At 30.8% G+C, this 17,662-nt stretch overlaps 1 protein-coding gene and 1 non-coding gene across 3 annotated transcripts in view; both read left to right on the top strand.

Annotated features, from left to right (window-relative positions):
* The first annotated feature begins 3,467 nt into the window (after positions 1-3,467).
* TRNAR-CCU (transfer RNA arginine (anticodon CCU)) lies at positions 3,468-3,540 on the top strand. The gene has a single exon. It is a non-coding gene; the product is annotated as a tRNA-Arg (tRNA).
* A 2,477-nt stretch (positions 3,541-6,017) lies between these two features.
* Positions 6,018-17,662, top strand: part of LOC148231867 (homeobox protein Nkx-2.2-like) — a 28,493-nt gene continuing 16,848 nt past the window's right edge. For both annotated transcript variants that reach the window (XM_088192332.1, XM_088192331.1), the window contains exon 1: positions 6,018-6,215. In XM_088192332.1, the coding sequence (XP_088048458.1) occupies positions 6,094-6,215 (122 nt within the window). In that variant the 5' untranslated portion in view covers positions 6,018-6,093. The remainder of the gene's footprint in view (positions 6,216-17,662) is intronic.

Below are 17,662 nucleotides of genomic sequence, written 5' to 3'. Positions count from 1 at the left end.
TTGCTAAGAAAGTAATTGAAGTCAGCGAATTCTACGAATTGTATCAGGAACTCGACGCTGTAAGGTATATTAAAATACAACTTCTCAGGTAGACCGTACATCTGCCCCGCATCGATTTTATCGATTAGAACCTTTAATATGAACCTAAGAGTATAATTGGCACAAATCCGTGACTGCTTTGGCTAGATGGTGCATTAAAAGATCCCTAAATGCTCGGTGTCAGAAAATAATTTTCTATGAGACGCTACAACATTCAGGTGAGTGGGGGCCTCCTAGCCCTTCGGCTTTAAAGCGTAGTGGAACTGATCCCTCCCCTCGTAGAGGAGCGGGCAGTGATACAGGATGTGCTCAAACGTTTGGTCGGTGTGGTCGCAGGGGTCATCGGCGTGGTTCTTGAAACATAAATGACACAGATATGCCATACAGGTTCTGCGTCTGGTTAGAAACTGTGTGGTCTTGACCCTGCATCTCATCCAGCGTTTCTCGAAGCGAGCTTCCACCTGGGGTAAGAACTTAAAAGCTAAGCGACCCGTGTTGGCGGTGTTCCACCGCCTCTACCACTCGTCGAGTGAGGTCTTTTGAACATGATGTTGAATCTCAAAATGGGCTCGTTCAACATCCATTGCCCAACTGTAGCCGGATGAACTGTTCTTAAGAGGTCGCGGATCTTTGCTGTGCGACTATATGGGTTTGACCCTGGCTAAAATTAGACGTGCCGAATTCCGCGTAGTGTTATAACACGCTCTTACATTTTTTCATAGTGCCACCTGATACCTTAGCAACAGAAGCTGACTGGCCATCGCGAAGCCCTCTTGGCTAAAGCCCCAACGTCGTACATTATAATTGACACATAAATCGACTTATACATTGATAATTTTGCTCGAAAGTTAAACCCCCATTGGTGGCCCTTAAACTAAGCAATTTGCCTTTTCTGGACGGCTAGTCTCAAGTGAGCGTCGGGGTATCTGTTAACTATGTTATAGCCCAAATAGCAGGTGTACGATTTAACTTTAATGGGCGACCCGTTTATTGAAAATCTAGAGAGACAACCTTTATCTAGCAATCCATTCAGCATTACCGTAATTGTTTTGTTTATTTTTCTAGTCGCAATTTTGTAAGCGCGCAAAAACTGTTTCCTTGCTCAAGATCTCTGACCTGCTGTTGGCGTTAACTAGTCTCTGGAAGTCGCAGAGCACAATAGAGCACAGAATGGGGCCACAGAACGTCATCGAACATGACATTTCAAAACAGAGGATTTGGGCTAAGTAGGGATAACCTAGCAACGAAAACATGTCACATTTTGAACTCATATATCTAAATAACTAATAACTTTAGACTCTAGAAATGTGTACTGTATTACTCTAGAGTCTAGAGTAATACAGTACATATTTTTAGATAGCTTAGAGTCCCGTGTATTTTTCATTGTAGTGGACTGGAGCGCTTACACAAGGTACGTCCAACGTGACGTCCCTATATCGCAGATCGCTGCGCAAACGCTGGATCGCCTCCCGCCGCGACAGACCGCTTTCTGTGTGGCTGAGCCTTTAGCAGGAAGAACAGATAGAGATTGATGTCATCGAACCAAATTTACATCATTGACGAAAAAATAGTATCTAGTGCTATGAAATAGCGACAGTTGACGTACTTCTTGGTAATTTTATTTTACTTAGTTGCCACAAAAAATTACTTAATTGATTTACGTGCTAAATTATTCGGTGTTATTATTATTTTTATCACATATTAACATTGATTTTATTAAACGATATAAGATATATATATATATATATATATATATATATATATATATATATATATATATATATATATATATATATATATATATATATATATATATATATATATATATATATATATATATATATATATATATATATATATATATATATATTACTGCTCACCAGCCGTATAAATAAAAAAAATCTATACATAACAGAAAAAACAAATGATAGTTTTCAAATCAGTATTTGAGTTATAAAAACTTTCGCGTAAGATTTTTTTGCTATGTATCACGTTTAAGATTATCACAAGAAAATAATGGAGCAGTAAATTAAACTTATATGGTAGAAAAACATAGCACTTTGTAAAATAATACCGGGATTTTTATACTGAAAAATGCACTCATAATATGTAATTATGGCTTTTTGTTGTTTATTTTCGATTTCATAATTTTTCACTGCAGGTTATACAAGAGTAGATTAAAATAACAAGTTCTTTTTAAAATAAGAAACAATTTTTCGATGTAAGTTTCATACAAAAAACCTTGCAAAACTGATATATGTGAGTTGAAAATTTACTTTTTAGTGTATTCAAATAAATCATAAGCATAATATTTAGAATGATTTAAATAATTAGAACATATTCTTGATTACAAAACAATTTCAAAAATAAAATCGTATCTATCTAAAAAACAAGATCTCATAGTAAAAAATATCAGGCTTGTAAGATTATATTTGAATTGAATATTTTTATCTTTATGGCAATTTTATTATTGTATCGCAGCGATTTTATGTCTAATCGGTTTTCACTGTAATATTATGTTGACACTTTTTCGTGTGATTAAGGTTAAAATGTTATCAGTACATGAAACCTGTCGGTTATTTTTTTCACCGAAATTTGATTGTGTTTCAATATTGACTTATTTGATACCTCTCTGTATTATGATTTATGAATTAAACAGTAGAGCTATAATGTTAGATAATATTTTAATACAAAAATATGTAACAATGCATGCTATTATTTTTTTGCTTTAAAGGAACTTTAATGTGCAAACGCATGTGCGCCTATTTTTTTAGTCTCAACAGCGGTAGCCATTATAGCGTTTTGTCATCTATACGGGCAACTTTGTGTAAATTTGCAAGAAAGATTGCAGATCCCAGATAAAAGGGCTTACCACACGTCCTAGTTTGACCGGGATTGTCCCGGTTTCACAACATTTCTGAGGTACGTTTTTTTAGCTCCCTCAGCATCCCAAATTTAATAAGAATTCTTAGCTGTCCCGGTTTAGAGCTTCATAATTATGGTATAAATGTAGTAAGAATGTAGCATAAAAAATATTTCAAATTTCATCCATTTATGATACATATGTTAATATACGAATATTATAGGTATAATAAATTATATTGCTTTTTATATCTGGTATTTGTGCTATAACTTTTTCCATCTTTTCAACATCTTCAATTGAAGAAAAATTAAACTCTTCGTTGCAATTTACGCACGAATAGATGACAAAATGCCAGCGGTAGCCGTCGTAAACTTTTCACTAGCAAACTTTTCTCTGCTCGATTAAAAGTTGTTTCGCTTCCAGGTTTTAAACGGTTCGGCACGACTGGCGGTCGGTTTTATAATTAGTTTTTTTCCTGTTGATAGTGTGTACTTATTATTGGTGTCTGACGTAACCGGATTTCTTTTGTGGCATGTGGAGAGAGGCCAAGAAGCGGAGCGCCGCCGCCTCTGTGGCCCAATGGATAAGGCATCGGCCTCCTAAGCCGAGGATTGTGGGTTCGAGTCCCACCAGAGGTACATCCTATAATGGTGCAACTTTTTATTAACTCTTTGCCAAAGAATATGACAAGTCATTTGCATAATAAAAAAACAATAGTGAACAGAGTGTAATTGATAATCTAAAACAATATGACGTTAGGTCTTGATTATTTTTTTTCATAATTATTGATTTTTAATGGATCGATTTAAATAATTAAATATTTTTTTTCTAGTTGGAATCTTATATAAAATACTATACTTATTCAAATTATTCTAACTCGATTTAAAATAAATAAAAGTATAACTAATTTGTTTATCAATTAAAAATATTAAATCGATCTATCTGATAATTAAGTATAGATTATTCGCAATTAAAACTGCAAAAAAAATAAGCGATTAATTTATTGGTGTAATTAGTATAATTATTATTTTTAAATTGTACTAATTTTAAACTAAAAATATATATTAATAATAATAAATATAGTGTTAAAACTCTTCATTGTTAATTGTAAAACAATGAATTAAAATATAATTAATATTATTAAATAATTATATTTATTATTTCCAATGCATGTACGTTGTTGTTTATGTGTATTTATCGTGAAACAATAGATTTATAATAGAATATTTCACTTCGTTTTTAAAACTACAGATGTCACTAATAAATATTATTCTGAAATTATTATTTTTGATAAAAATATTTTTTTATAACGTTCTCAAATAGCATTAAATTTTACATAAAATCATATATATTATAATATATTCAGTGGTTTGAAATCGCATTTTAAGGTCACAAAACAGTTGAATTCAAATTACTCTCATTTAAAATAGCGAGAATATTCTAGAAAATATTAGTTGTGTAGAATGTATTTTTTAAAATTATTTAACTATCTTGTTCCGTTTTACGTTAACGCTTTTTTGCAAAACATTAGAAATAAATTTTGATTTATCACTTTTTAAATTAAACAAATGCTTTTAAAAATCAGTACGATGGAGCATAGGCGAGAGTCTATGCTTATAAATTGAAGGTCGCGGGTTCGAATTTCATACAGACTTTTTAAATGTATGTCTAGCAGATAATAATTTCATGTACATATTATATAAAATTGTGTTGGAACATAACGTTTTTAATAGTAAAATAAATCTAACAAAGCTATACAAAATAATATTTTCAGTGATTCTTTCAAAAATCATTTTCTAAAATTTTAACATTTCTTATCACTAAAATCATTTCAACCATAATGACGCAGATTTAATAGTAGATTTATATAATTATATACATATCTTGAGAATACATAAATATATATATATTTTTTAAATAATATAAATTCTAAATAGGCTTCTGTTGATGTTCACATAATATTTTTTTAAAGCTAATAGGCAATTTTATGTGACCATATTACACAATGTGTATCAATAAAATATGTCAATATTATTCTCGTTTTTCAATAGTAACCATAATCACGACAGGTAAAATAAAACTCAGTATCCATGGTGAATTGGTAGGTGTCGTTGTGTTATCTGTGTGTAAACAAAAATCATACTACATCCATATAATATTACTCATATGAACTACAGGATGTTTATTATCCGCTGTTGTTTATTAATAAATAGTTTATTTATATCACATGCATTTTTATTTAATAATCTGTTATAATATTATTACAGGAACTGGACATTGAGGTTTTATTGTTTTATCGTTTATTTGTTATATATTTGTTTTATCGTACGATGTCACAATTGAAAAATATATTTTGAGTTAATTTTATATCCGGGTTACAAGCGATTGAATCTATAATGTAATATAACCGCGTAGAGTGACATTCCCATTAAAAAACTCGTTGTATATAGTCAATAAATTTATAGACATAATTTTATATGGAACCTGCTTCATCACTTGGTTTCGCCTAAGAAAAATCCAAATTTATTATTTACTCGTTATAATTCATTTTATTCATCATGTTGTTAACCATCTGTTTTTTTTTCACCACAAAGCTTTTCATTTTTTTTATAAATTATAAAAGTACATTTACAAATATTTCTAAACTATAGCAACGACTCTCTAAATTAGAATCGTTTCTCTGCTTTTCTTCCTTGTCGAGATAGCGCCTTTATTTGATTTTCTTATATTATTATTTATTACATCTAAAAATATATATCGGTTCACCATTTCTGAAATAAAGGATGATGAATTTTTTTATTAAAGTAGTTTTGAGTTGTGACATTACTGTAGACAAAGTGAATTTACTACTCAAACAACTTCTTCGATTTTCAGCTCTTCTGTAAGATTTCAAGAATAGTTTAGTTTTAATTATTATTTTATAATCGTTTGTCATGTCAATTGTGATACTCATCTCACACTGTACGGCAGCTCCGATTTGTCAAGGGGGACTCTTATCGACATGATAACCGTCAGGATGGTATTCGATAACGATCGTCCAAGTGTGGTAAAAAAGGGTAAATCGTCGATAAGCGCAATTTATGACTTTTAGTAGTCGAATCGCGATTGTCGTGGGATGACGCAAAACTGATCGCGTTTGTAATTATTTTATTAGTTATTTTTGAGGATAATTATTATAGTAAGCTCGTGAAATGACTATGTGCGCCAATGGGGGTATGATGGGTGGCTACGACGAGTACTATGACAATACCTGGAGTATAATCCCGCCGGATTATATCAACATGGAAGAGGATTATAGATACAATTCGTACTCGTAAGTATATTATTACAAATTAATATAATAGATAATAAGTTAGAGAAATTATAAAATATAACAACTACTTATATAGAAAAAAGTGCAATATTTAAAAAAAAAAATACAATAATGAGAAATAAAAATACCATATAATTCAGATAAAACGAAGGGGTTGTTTAAATAGTTCTATTCAAAACTACATATTTCTTAAAAATATTATTCACGTCACTTATGTATTTTATTATTTCATGGAGAAACATAATAATAAATTGAATTGCTTAGGAGATTTTAAGAAAATATAAATCATTGAAAATTTGCGGTTTAAAAAGTTAAAAGTAAAAAAAATGGATGTACATTTAATATAAAATAAGATGACTGTAGGTATTACAATAAATATAAGTTGCTTTATTACTAAAGATGAATGTATTATTCTTGGTGTAATAATATTTTTAAATAGTTAAAAAATTTAAACGCTTTGTAAGAGTAATGCAGTTTAATTTAACATTAAAAATAAACATATTAAAATCCTTTATATTGTTAAAACATTCCAGTACAACATATAAATAATCCAATCATTTGACAATTATTTTTTCTTCCAATCTATCTTTTTATTCTGATATTCAGCAAAACTTCATTAAATCATAAAAACCATAAGGACAACTATATATTTTTCTTTCTTTAATCTTCCAGTCAATCTCTCCGTAATCAATTTATTGGGATGTTTTGATGAACATCCAGTTCTGTGTTTTTTCAACCAGGATTTCGATTTCTAGTATTCGCTTGATATTAAGTAAGGAATTTTCCTTTTATCCGACGGTCAATAAGTTTCTTGATCTCCATTGCTTTTAGGAGTTTTCTGGTGCGCGGAGTGATTAGTCTAAAGCGACACTTATTTATATTGAGATAAATTGAGCATCAACTAAATAGTTGATATACATTTTCTTAAAGTCAGTTACTTTATATCAATTACAATTTACTAATAATAAATTGATATGTCACGTATGTAAATATATGCTTATGTCTGTTTATATCACGATAAGCTATAAATATGTTTATAGTTAGGTATGAATTATGGTTTGTAAGAAATATTACACCGGAAAGGTGAATAGTGAATAGATTCTACGCTGTTTGTTAAAAAGCTGATATGTAAGTACATATATCAGTGTAAGAATATAGCAACATTGCGCATTTTTACAAGTTATTAGTGAAAATTTTGACTCATAACCCTCGACTTTGGGGACCACCGTAATGTAGAAAAAAATACTAATTCAAACTTTTGATATATCGCTGGGTATTTTAACTTTAACCATATATTTACTTTACGAATGTCTAGTGATTTATTATATTTTCATAGCAATATTTTAGAACACGCGCACGCATATGCACATTTCCAATAGTTGTATTTCGAACAATATTTAGACCTTCTATTGTCCTGTAAGCATTGAAAATTTTGCACGGGCGGTAGTAGTGTAGTAAAAATATCAATGGACGTCAAACTCGATCAACAAAAGGATTGATTTCAAAGGGTTAAACGTACAAATATTTCATTCAAGGTTTCGGTTAGGATTAGCTAACCACTTTTCTCGTACAACGACAAGAAATGGACATAATTAAACGTTTTGGACTTCTGGTACATCCTTGATCCCTTTTCAATACCACCCACGATATCCATATTTTTTTAAAACATACTTACTATAGCTGTACCAAAATTCTAGAATTTTGTTTGTTTTGTAGATGGAACATTAACACAGTGATATGGTGTTTATTGGATATTATACTGTGAACAATATAGAATATAATTTTTTATGTGGTTGATAAGCTCCTGACATTATGTATTTTTAAATCTTTAATGGTAAAAGAGTTTCTTTATATGGTTAATAAAGTTAAATTTATTTCCAAAAAATATAAAAGAGCAATAAAAAAACAAAAATTAATTTTTAGTGACTGATCGAAATTGAGTTGATTATTTAGGCGGAAATTAATAAAAAAAATATGAAGACCTTGAAGTGGAATTTAGTATTTCGAGTGATTTTCTGATTTTAGCTAGGGTTTCCAGTATTCCTTCAGAATAACCCTGCTCACTATAAATAAGCCTCCCACATTAACTCATAGGGGTGAAGTTTTCTCGGTGAATGGGGCCAAAAGTACAATTGTGTATCGTTTTAACAATGTACGAATTGATGGGTCGTTAAGAATCGTTTAACAGATTATCCCGCGACCATTGTGTCCACCAATCCGGATGTCAGCTTTTATTTGTGGGCGTTATAATACGTCTATTTATATAAAAGTGAGGGTGTGTATGTGAAAAATAAATATAAAATCATGCATTCAATTTAGAATTTATGGAAAAAACGGGTGACAGTTTTTATTCTAATGACATAAGTATTAAATTTTCGAACATCTTATTTTATTTTAAAATATGTATATAAAATATTTTTAATACACTGTATTGTGCTTTCGACTGCTTAAAATCGAAATTTCAAGCTTTCGAGATGCTGAGAGTCTTTCTCCGTTATAATCAATCGAAGAGCTTGAGAGCAATTTGTCCCTTACACATTACAATATACACCTATAATCACTGACAGTATCTTTGAGTATTTATTACTTGTCTGACTGATTCTCTTACCAAAGAGAAAATGAAAAAGATATGTATCAACACAAACAATACACATTATTATTGCTTAATAAATCATTCTGCTTTTCCATATATTCAACTTCAATCTGCTGATAGAGATTTTATACAACTTGGAGGCTCAAGAATAACTAAGCTTTTGGGTGTAATACACATATTTATAATGTCGGCTAAGCTTATTCAGTAATAATTTTGATATTTTTATTGGTTCATAGTTATGTAAACATCACTTAGGCGGATTTTACACTATACTAGCAAAAGCCAAAAAATAATTTTGATGTGTTGATAATTTAAACATAATAAAAACCGTCAATATTATAATAAATCATTGCTTTATTATATAATTTGTCAATTAAATGCACTGTTAAATTTTGTTGCATGTCTTGATAAGACACAGATAAAAATTAAAGCTAATCATTTATCACAGCTTATCGAAATTAAAAAAATAAAATTAATTCACCCTCTCAATAACAGCACCGGTGGCAAAAGTATGAATCTCCACTGCGAATTGTACACTTTATTCATAACAATTGAAAACCCCCGGCTGTCATTTTAGAAATCAAAGGGAAAATATTTGTTGTATGTGTACTGGTTTTATTGTAGCTGCTCTAAATCTACACCTTCGATATAATCCTCGGTAAGATTTGTGAGTAATTTCTTGTAAAAACCCTCGACACCCGAGGACCTTTCAATCAAAATTGTCAATAGATTTTTTTTGTATTTCTGTTACTGAAATAAATAAACAATTCGTATTGTATGTGTGTGTATATATGATATATTATTATAAAAGTTTTATATCTCGGCTTTGTTTTATTAGTCAGACAATTTTGTATACTTTCTCAAAATTTTGATGGAAAGCGAAATTAGAAAAGTAATTTGACAAAATTGTTAAATTGATATGTAATTTATTATTTGGGGCGTTCGTGCAAAGGAACATTGAGAATTAGCAAAAGGGTTTGTTGTATATTATATATTTTTTTATCTACAATACATAGATTGTAATACTTAGGCAATTAAATCAATGTTATTATATTGATTTGATTGCCTAAGCATATGCATTTTATTATAAAATAATATGGGATGGTATTCTTAAACATATATGTTTAAGTTTATATACATTTATTATTCCAACTATATATATACTGTATATTACATACATTTTCTAGTATGTGTCGTGAATTCTCAAATTTCTTGAGATTTATTTAGAGTTTTGGATCAATTTCTCATTTTGATTAATACTACACACACGTGTCATAATTGGTTTTCTGGATTTTAAATCCGTTCTTTATTATGAAATACAACAATTATATTAATACTTATATTATTAAACTGTTGGTTAACTCATATTATTATAGTTTTGTATGCTTTCCTTTGATTTTCATCGGATATGAATATTTTTTTGTTCCATACCTTGTTGTATATGATAATTTATAACTTAGCAAGAAGATAACCTAATATATTTATTACTATAACAAAAACTGTCACTAGAGTAAGAGTTATATGATATAGATTTACTTTAAAACCAAACATACGTGTTACCGAAAATATCTGTCACAAGAATTCCTAACGAACGGTGAACAGTAGTGATTTGACATTTGCACATGTCATTTTGGCTGCAATTTTTAGGTCAACTGTGCTATTTTCAACTTTCAACTTTTAAATTGAGGTGAACAGTGATGAATACGTGTTACTTACGTCAATGCAATACGCACAATGAAATACATTTGTAATAACATGATGAATAAATTTACTAACAATTTATGAAGAAAAATAATTAAAATTAATTAAGAAAAATCTATGTATGCGGCTAAAATTAATGTATAGTAAAACCCTAGATTGAAAAAATACTTTTCTTTGTAAATGATTACACGGATAAGATTGTTGTTATCTTTTTGGTGACTCACTTTGTATTTAATTAATAAACCTGATTATTATTGTACAAGATGAGAAAATTATTTTGTGGTAATTTGGAAGGAATTAGAGGATAATGTAATTTAAAATACACCCATACCTCGCTTTACGGCCTAGATACGTTCTACGAAACTTGGCCGCAAAGCGAAAAGCCGTATAACGAATAAATTATTCTAGTACATATTCATACAAATTCAATGAGATCGGTTCCAAATTTGGTAAATATGTAACATGATTTATCATTTAATATGCATTTTATCTTTTTATTTCATTTAACTGAAAAATACATACATAACAAGCACATACATTTGTACATAAAATAATAACAGACTCCAAAAACCAACAACAATTCATAAGCAAAAATGAAACAACTTCATGTTACATAAAATATGTGTATGTATACATACATAATTTTTTTTTAAAATGGCTTTAATCTGAAGACGATAAAGAAACGGTAACCTGCAGATCACTGTCGTCATCATTTTTCGCTGGTAAGGATGGGCCTGGCTTAAAAAAATTGTCCAACGTTGTTTGTCTTGCCGTCTTGTCCATTTCGTTCTTCAGTGATTTATAACAGCTAATGGCTGAGTTAATTCCTCGAGAAACTTTAGCGCTACGTTCGACGTCAGGATCGTTTTCAAGGAGGATGTTTATTCCTTGTTCGAAATAGGAAAAAGCTTTTGACAATTTTTTTGATGTTAGCTGTTTGAATACAACAGGCTCTGTCTCTTCATCAAATGCCGGTTCTGCTTGCAACTGAATGAGTTCCTTATATGAAAGGGGTTCCCTATCAGCTTCAAGTAGATCAAGCACATCACGTTCGTTCAAACCTTCAAAGCCGAGATCACCGAAGGCAATTAACTTCTGCATCAGTACTTTTTACACATTCTGGCCATATTTTTTTCCAAACATGGTTCATTGTTGTTAATTTTAATTCCTTCCATGATTCACTGACGCTGTCAACAGCATCCTTGATGTTATAGTATTTCCAAAATGTTTTAATTGAAGATTTACCATCTTTTTCCCTTATAAGTTGTCGGAAAGTTCGGCGTAGGTAATATGCCTTAAAAGTGGCTATTGCACCCTGATCCATTGGTTGGATCAGAGCTCTTGTATTTTTCGGAAGGTACTCAATCATGACATCTTCAGATAGTTCAGATAAATTAGTAGGATGCCCTGGTGCATTATCCAAAATTAGCTAAGCCTTGTTGCTTAAGTTATTGTCTCGCAAATATTTTTTCACTTCTGTGCAAAAGTGATTTTTGAACCAATCCTCTAAAGTAGCTTTAGTCATCTAAGCTTTCTTGTTGGATCTCCATATGACGGGTAATTGATTTTTATTTAGTCCTTTAAGAGGCCTTGGATTTTCGGACAAATATATTAAAAGTGGTTTTAGCTTAAAATCACCCGCGGCATTTGCACCAAGTAGCAAAGTTAATCGTTCTTTAGACACCTTATAACCAGGCGCAAATTTTTCGGTTTTTGATATGTACGTGCAATCAGGAATTCGCTTCCAATAAAGCCCTGTTTCGTCTACGTTAAACACTTGTTCAGGCTTATGACCACCTCTTTCAATAATTCCCTTTAAAATGTTGGGATATTCCATAGATGCGGCCTCATCGGCCCTAGCTGCTTCACCTTTCATTTTAAAATTATGCAAATTAAATCTATTTTTAAATTTAAAAAAAAATCGACATCGAAAAAAAGTTTTTTTGCCGTTATAGCGAAACATTTTAGGCCGTAAATCGAAAACGTGCCTTAATTGAAGAGGGCCGTTATAGCGAAAGGCCGTATAAAAAGCGGCCGTATATTGAGGTATGGGTGTAATGATACTTTGTAATATTCCTATAGTTATATGAACGCGTTTTTCGTAACTTTCCCTACCACAATTTGTTTCGGAGTGCGTCAAAATTGTAAATTTGCATTTTAGGTTCACGGTATTGATTTTTTAAAACGTATCTTTTCTCCTTTTTGGACCCTCGAGCGCCAACCGTAGGGGCTTTGCGCCAACTTCGAGTTTCCCATTTCCCAGTCCGAGCAAAATCGTAGTCGCATTCAAGCGAAAAGGCCATTAAGGACACGGAAGTTGGCTGTATACAAAATTCATAACCAGCGCGATGAGTTTTTGTAAATTGTAGGCAGTGGTTGTATATGTGTGTTGGTTTTTTTTATCATTCTTCCGTGTCGGCACGACCGCAGCTCCCTGTCTTTCTTTTTAGGGACAGGTGCTCATATTCCCACGGGTGATCCTGGTGTTTAACCTGTAATTGCCAGCGTCGGGAACAAATCCTTTGTTTTCCGACGAAATCGTACAAATTCAATTTTGGGTTTGAGATTTTTAATGGCTTGCCAAATCACGCGTAAGTCTTGCACGCATATCAAATTTGTTCCAAAATTCAATGTGAGTTTCTAAGCAATTACCTTTCACTAAAATTGGATATAATAATTTATACACTTTTATTAAAAAAAAAATAAGTATCCAGAACTGACTTTTATATAATCGATCATCGAAAGATTAGACTATTGGAAATTGTTATTGATGTTAATGAGAGCAGTCGTGAGTGAAACTTTGAATCAATATTTATTTTCCTAATGATAGGAAATTAATAAAATATATTAACAATTGTTACGTATCGCATAAGTAAAACTATTTTTATACGGTTAGTTTCAGTAATTATTTTTTTCAATATCCTCAACGGACTATTATATATCAAAATTTAATAATCCGTTTGATTTTTGGGCCAAATTTTTATATTGCCATATTGCGAAAATGCTTCATTAATATTCGAATAAATTATGTGATCATTTAAATTTGTATATACGTATTATAATAGTAACAAAATAAATTATAATGGTCCTTATCGAGTGCGGCCCTGCAAGTTCGAAAGCGTTCGTGAATTTTCTTTTCACCCCCTCATCACGGCGAATGTCGTCGAGCCGAGCAGCTGAAAATAAACCGAAAACAACCCGGTCGAAAATGAGTTACGATACACGTGAAAGGTCGTTCCGCCCTCTCCTGTTCTCGCTGTGTATCATCACTCCACTTGCACGAGTCTCTCTCTCGACTTTGGAGAATTCGTTCACGTTTATGGCCGCCGGGCACGGAACCATGTTATTTTTCAGTTTTCACGAGCGTGCCGATACGCAGAACGGTAATTCTATTACCGGTAATTATAGTCATAGTACCGGTGTAGCAATATACAACTTTGACAATGTCATCGTAGTCATTCGGGCATCGAAATCTGATAATCACCTATCCGTTGTTTTAGCAAGCTCGAGTCTAATTAAAGTTTTATGTGTTCACCGTACCGGTAAAAGTTTTATTGCTTATTATAAATTTATTGCTTTGTCGGTATATAAGTATATCTTATACGTTTTCGACTACCGCGTGGAAATTACTTAAGATTACTTACTAAACAAAAATTGTACCATTCAAGATTTTTTATATTAGTACTATTATTATAGATTTTTACCCTTAAACTATTTCTAGCACATCAGAACTTTTGATATAAGCATGGACTGTATTTAGTAGTATTAAAAGTAATATGTATTGAAAGAAAATAAAGACTATAATGATGACGATGAAAATGAAACTAAATGTGATGAAGAGGTTACTGAAAATAATCTATCACATCATGAAGATGTTAATAGACAAGACAACTCTGATTTTTAATATATAGAAGTCATAGATATTCGGACTCAAAAAATATTGTGATAAGCAAAATCAGGTGTATAGAATACTGTAAAGGTATATAAAATAACGCCAATTACTCGTAATGGTTCTACAGTTTTTATTAAAAATATTAAAAATCATAGTACGCAAAGATAAAATTGAAATTGTAAACAGCACTATGCAACAAATTAGAACTTGAAAATCCTATTGAAATTTTGGTAAAATAAAAATATAATATTCTTATTTTTACGGTTTATTACGGTAATGAATATTTATCACTCAAACAGGTGTATTATAGACATGAAAACAATACATTAATCTGTCAAAATAATCGGTTTTCTCAAATAAGCACATTTTTAGAAAGATGGACGTATATAATGAGTATCAGTAAAATAATGAAGGGTGTGAATTAATTAGATAATAAATGACTATGATTTTATTAATAAAGAGGGCCGCCAAGAGCTAACACGGCCCCAGGAAAAAATAATGATTCCGGGCCTCATGACAATAATGGCATTTTATATATTTTTTAACATCGTAAAATATTATCTTGAATAAATAATAATAGCTACGGTTTAACCCTTTCTATGCTACAAATAAATATAAAAATTAGTCCCCGTTGCGACATATTTTATGCGAAATAATTTAATTATGCATTAAAAATTGAAAAAAATATTATGTTTTCTTTGGTGCTCAGTGTTGCCATAAAGTAAATTTCCAGTCCAGGTCAAAAGCACTAAAATTGTGTCATCGCGATGAAAACGCTCAATTATCAAGCTTTTTATAACAATATTACGAGTGAGAAACAAATAAAGCCCATATAAACCGAATTTTGACCAATAGAAGAGCGCAAAAAACAATTATCCCTTCTCAGAAGTCAAAAATTCACGTCAAAAGCAATAAAATCATGTCGTCGCCGTCGCAGTGGGAACGCTCGTTACCGAGCGTTCCCACTGTGACGGCGCCGACACGATTTTATTGCTTTTGACGTGAATTTTTGTCTTCTGAGAAGTGATAATTGTTTTTTGCGCTCTCCTATTGAACAAAATTTAGTTTTAAAATACTAGATCAACCCTATTATATTATAAGTCCATAGTAATATCGGTATGAATAACTATCATATTTTTAAAACATAGTGTAATATCGAAATGTAGACAAACTGTGGAGCAATATGTGAGATGCGATGTCTGTCTGTACTTATTCTTCCACTAATTTTCCCCTGAGAGATAAGTTGGCTTAGTTTGTATTTTAGACTTGATCTAATAAAAGTTATAAAACTAAAAAGTTTTAGAACTTTCATTAGGTTAGGTTTGGGTTTGAATAGCAAATGGACGTTTCGAAACTGTTAAATTGAATTTCATAGATATTTTATAGCAGCATATTAGTTCCTGTCAGTTAAATTATATTTTCACTAGTAAAAAATATATATCTACTGGTAAAAATGTATTTGGTCTAACTAGTGAAAATACAACTTTACCAAAAACGACACATTGGATGTAAATAAATAATAATAAATATGTAAATATTTATATATTGCTACATATAGAAAATTTGAGATCATATAATTGTACTAGCATCTGCCAGATAATTTGTGTTTTCACTGGTAAAAATTTATGTCTACTGGTGAAAATGTATTTCGATATGATTTTACTGAAATGACATATTTTAAAAACTATTTTCGGGATGGATTCAAGACTGAATTTTCAGATCGAACACTAATTTACATTCGTTGAATAGTTACTCTTATATCTAATATTTTTTAAAAGTTCAAAAAGCAATAAAGTCAACAATAATCTGCAAACAAATTATAACACAAACGGAGCTGCGTCAACAAACTACAATCTGTCTCTTTGAATAATAATGCTTATTATGAAAGTACTATCTAGAAAGTGGGTGCTTTTGAAGGCAATGTTCCGCTTCATTTATTTATTGTATAATATGTATAAAAATGTGCTAAAGGAAGTTAGTCTAGTTCAGATTCATTATTTGAGGTCGGTTCTTACTTTTTTTATAAATATATTTTTGCTATACTTTTTTCCAAAGTTGCGCCCCGCAAAGAGAACGGGACCTGAAAATTTACCCCGTCTCCCCCCTCCTCTCTGCAGGTCTGATAAGAGTATATAATACAAATAAGTAACCAACTACCAGATAGCACCATGCGTCACAGTTACAACAATCGCACAAAACTTAAATCTGAAAGTGGTGGAGAATGCCGAAAAATTGTAAAATGCCTGTGATGAGGTAGCAAACGACCCCCTCATCCATAGGTTGGTCTTGGTACTTGGCAGTGCCGTGCGTGACTGTCCTGTCTGCACGAGCAGTTCCCGAATAGCTGATGGGGGCCTGTCAAGTGCGATGGCAGAGGATGGGACAAAACACTTGCTGCTTTTTGGAGACACTCCACGCACAAAATTTAAATTTTTGAACAAAAGTAATAACGCTATAAAAAATCACTATATTGTAGTTCCCTTACAGTACAGATACTTGATAAATATAAAAATTTAAGGAATATAATGGTTGCTAAAGCCGAATTTGTACAATTATTTGACAAATTGTAAATAGCATATCGATGACCTTAAACTTTAATGAAACGGCAAAAACAGTGGTTTACATATATTCAATATTTAGCTGTTTTTTTTTTTATCTCATGTTCTTTTTATCTGATATTTTTTAACAGTTCATATTTTCCGACGGGTCCGCGAAAAAACTTTGGGTTATTATTAGACAGTTTACAATGCTGCTTCAGTGACAGTGGACGATTTTTTTTATGATTATTTAATTCTTAGAAATGTAAAATTTTCATAACATATGTATAAGAATGCTGGGAGCAAAGTGATATGGTTAAATAATTTTCAGTCAAAAATGCAATATAATTTTAACTTTAGCCTAGGTTTCAATTCAGGGTGCTCACTACCAACTGTGGCACAACCATGCTATGACAAAAATCAACTTTTATAAATTATAAATAGGATTATTATTAATTATATTTAAAAAATATAAAGTTAGTCATACATATTAAAAATAAAATATATATAATATAAGAATGATAGTATTTCATTATTATGTATCTTTTACGGGCAATAAAATACAAAGTTTTCAAGAATTTTGATGGTGGCTTATTTTTACGATTTGCGTGATGTGAAACTATACTTTTACTACTTATTTATTGTTATAATTTTATATGAAAAATATTTTTATGTATAATTATGATTGCTTATTAATTAATATATTAATTTTACATTTTTTTAA

The sequence above is a fragment of the Plectrocnemia conspersa genome, unplaced genomic scaffold, assembly GCF_051122295.1.
Source record: "Plectrocnemia conspersa isolate PC_06_02 unplaced genomic scaffold, ASM5112229v1 ptg000009l, whole genome shotgun sequence".
NCBI classification, from domain to species: Eukaryota; Metazoa; Arthropoda; class Insecta; order Trichoptera; family Polycentropodidae; genus Plectrocnemia; species Plectrocnemia conspersa.
This window is presented reverse-complemented; position numbering and strand designations above follow the sequence as displayed.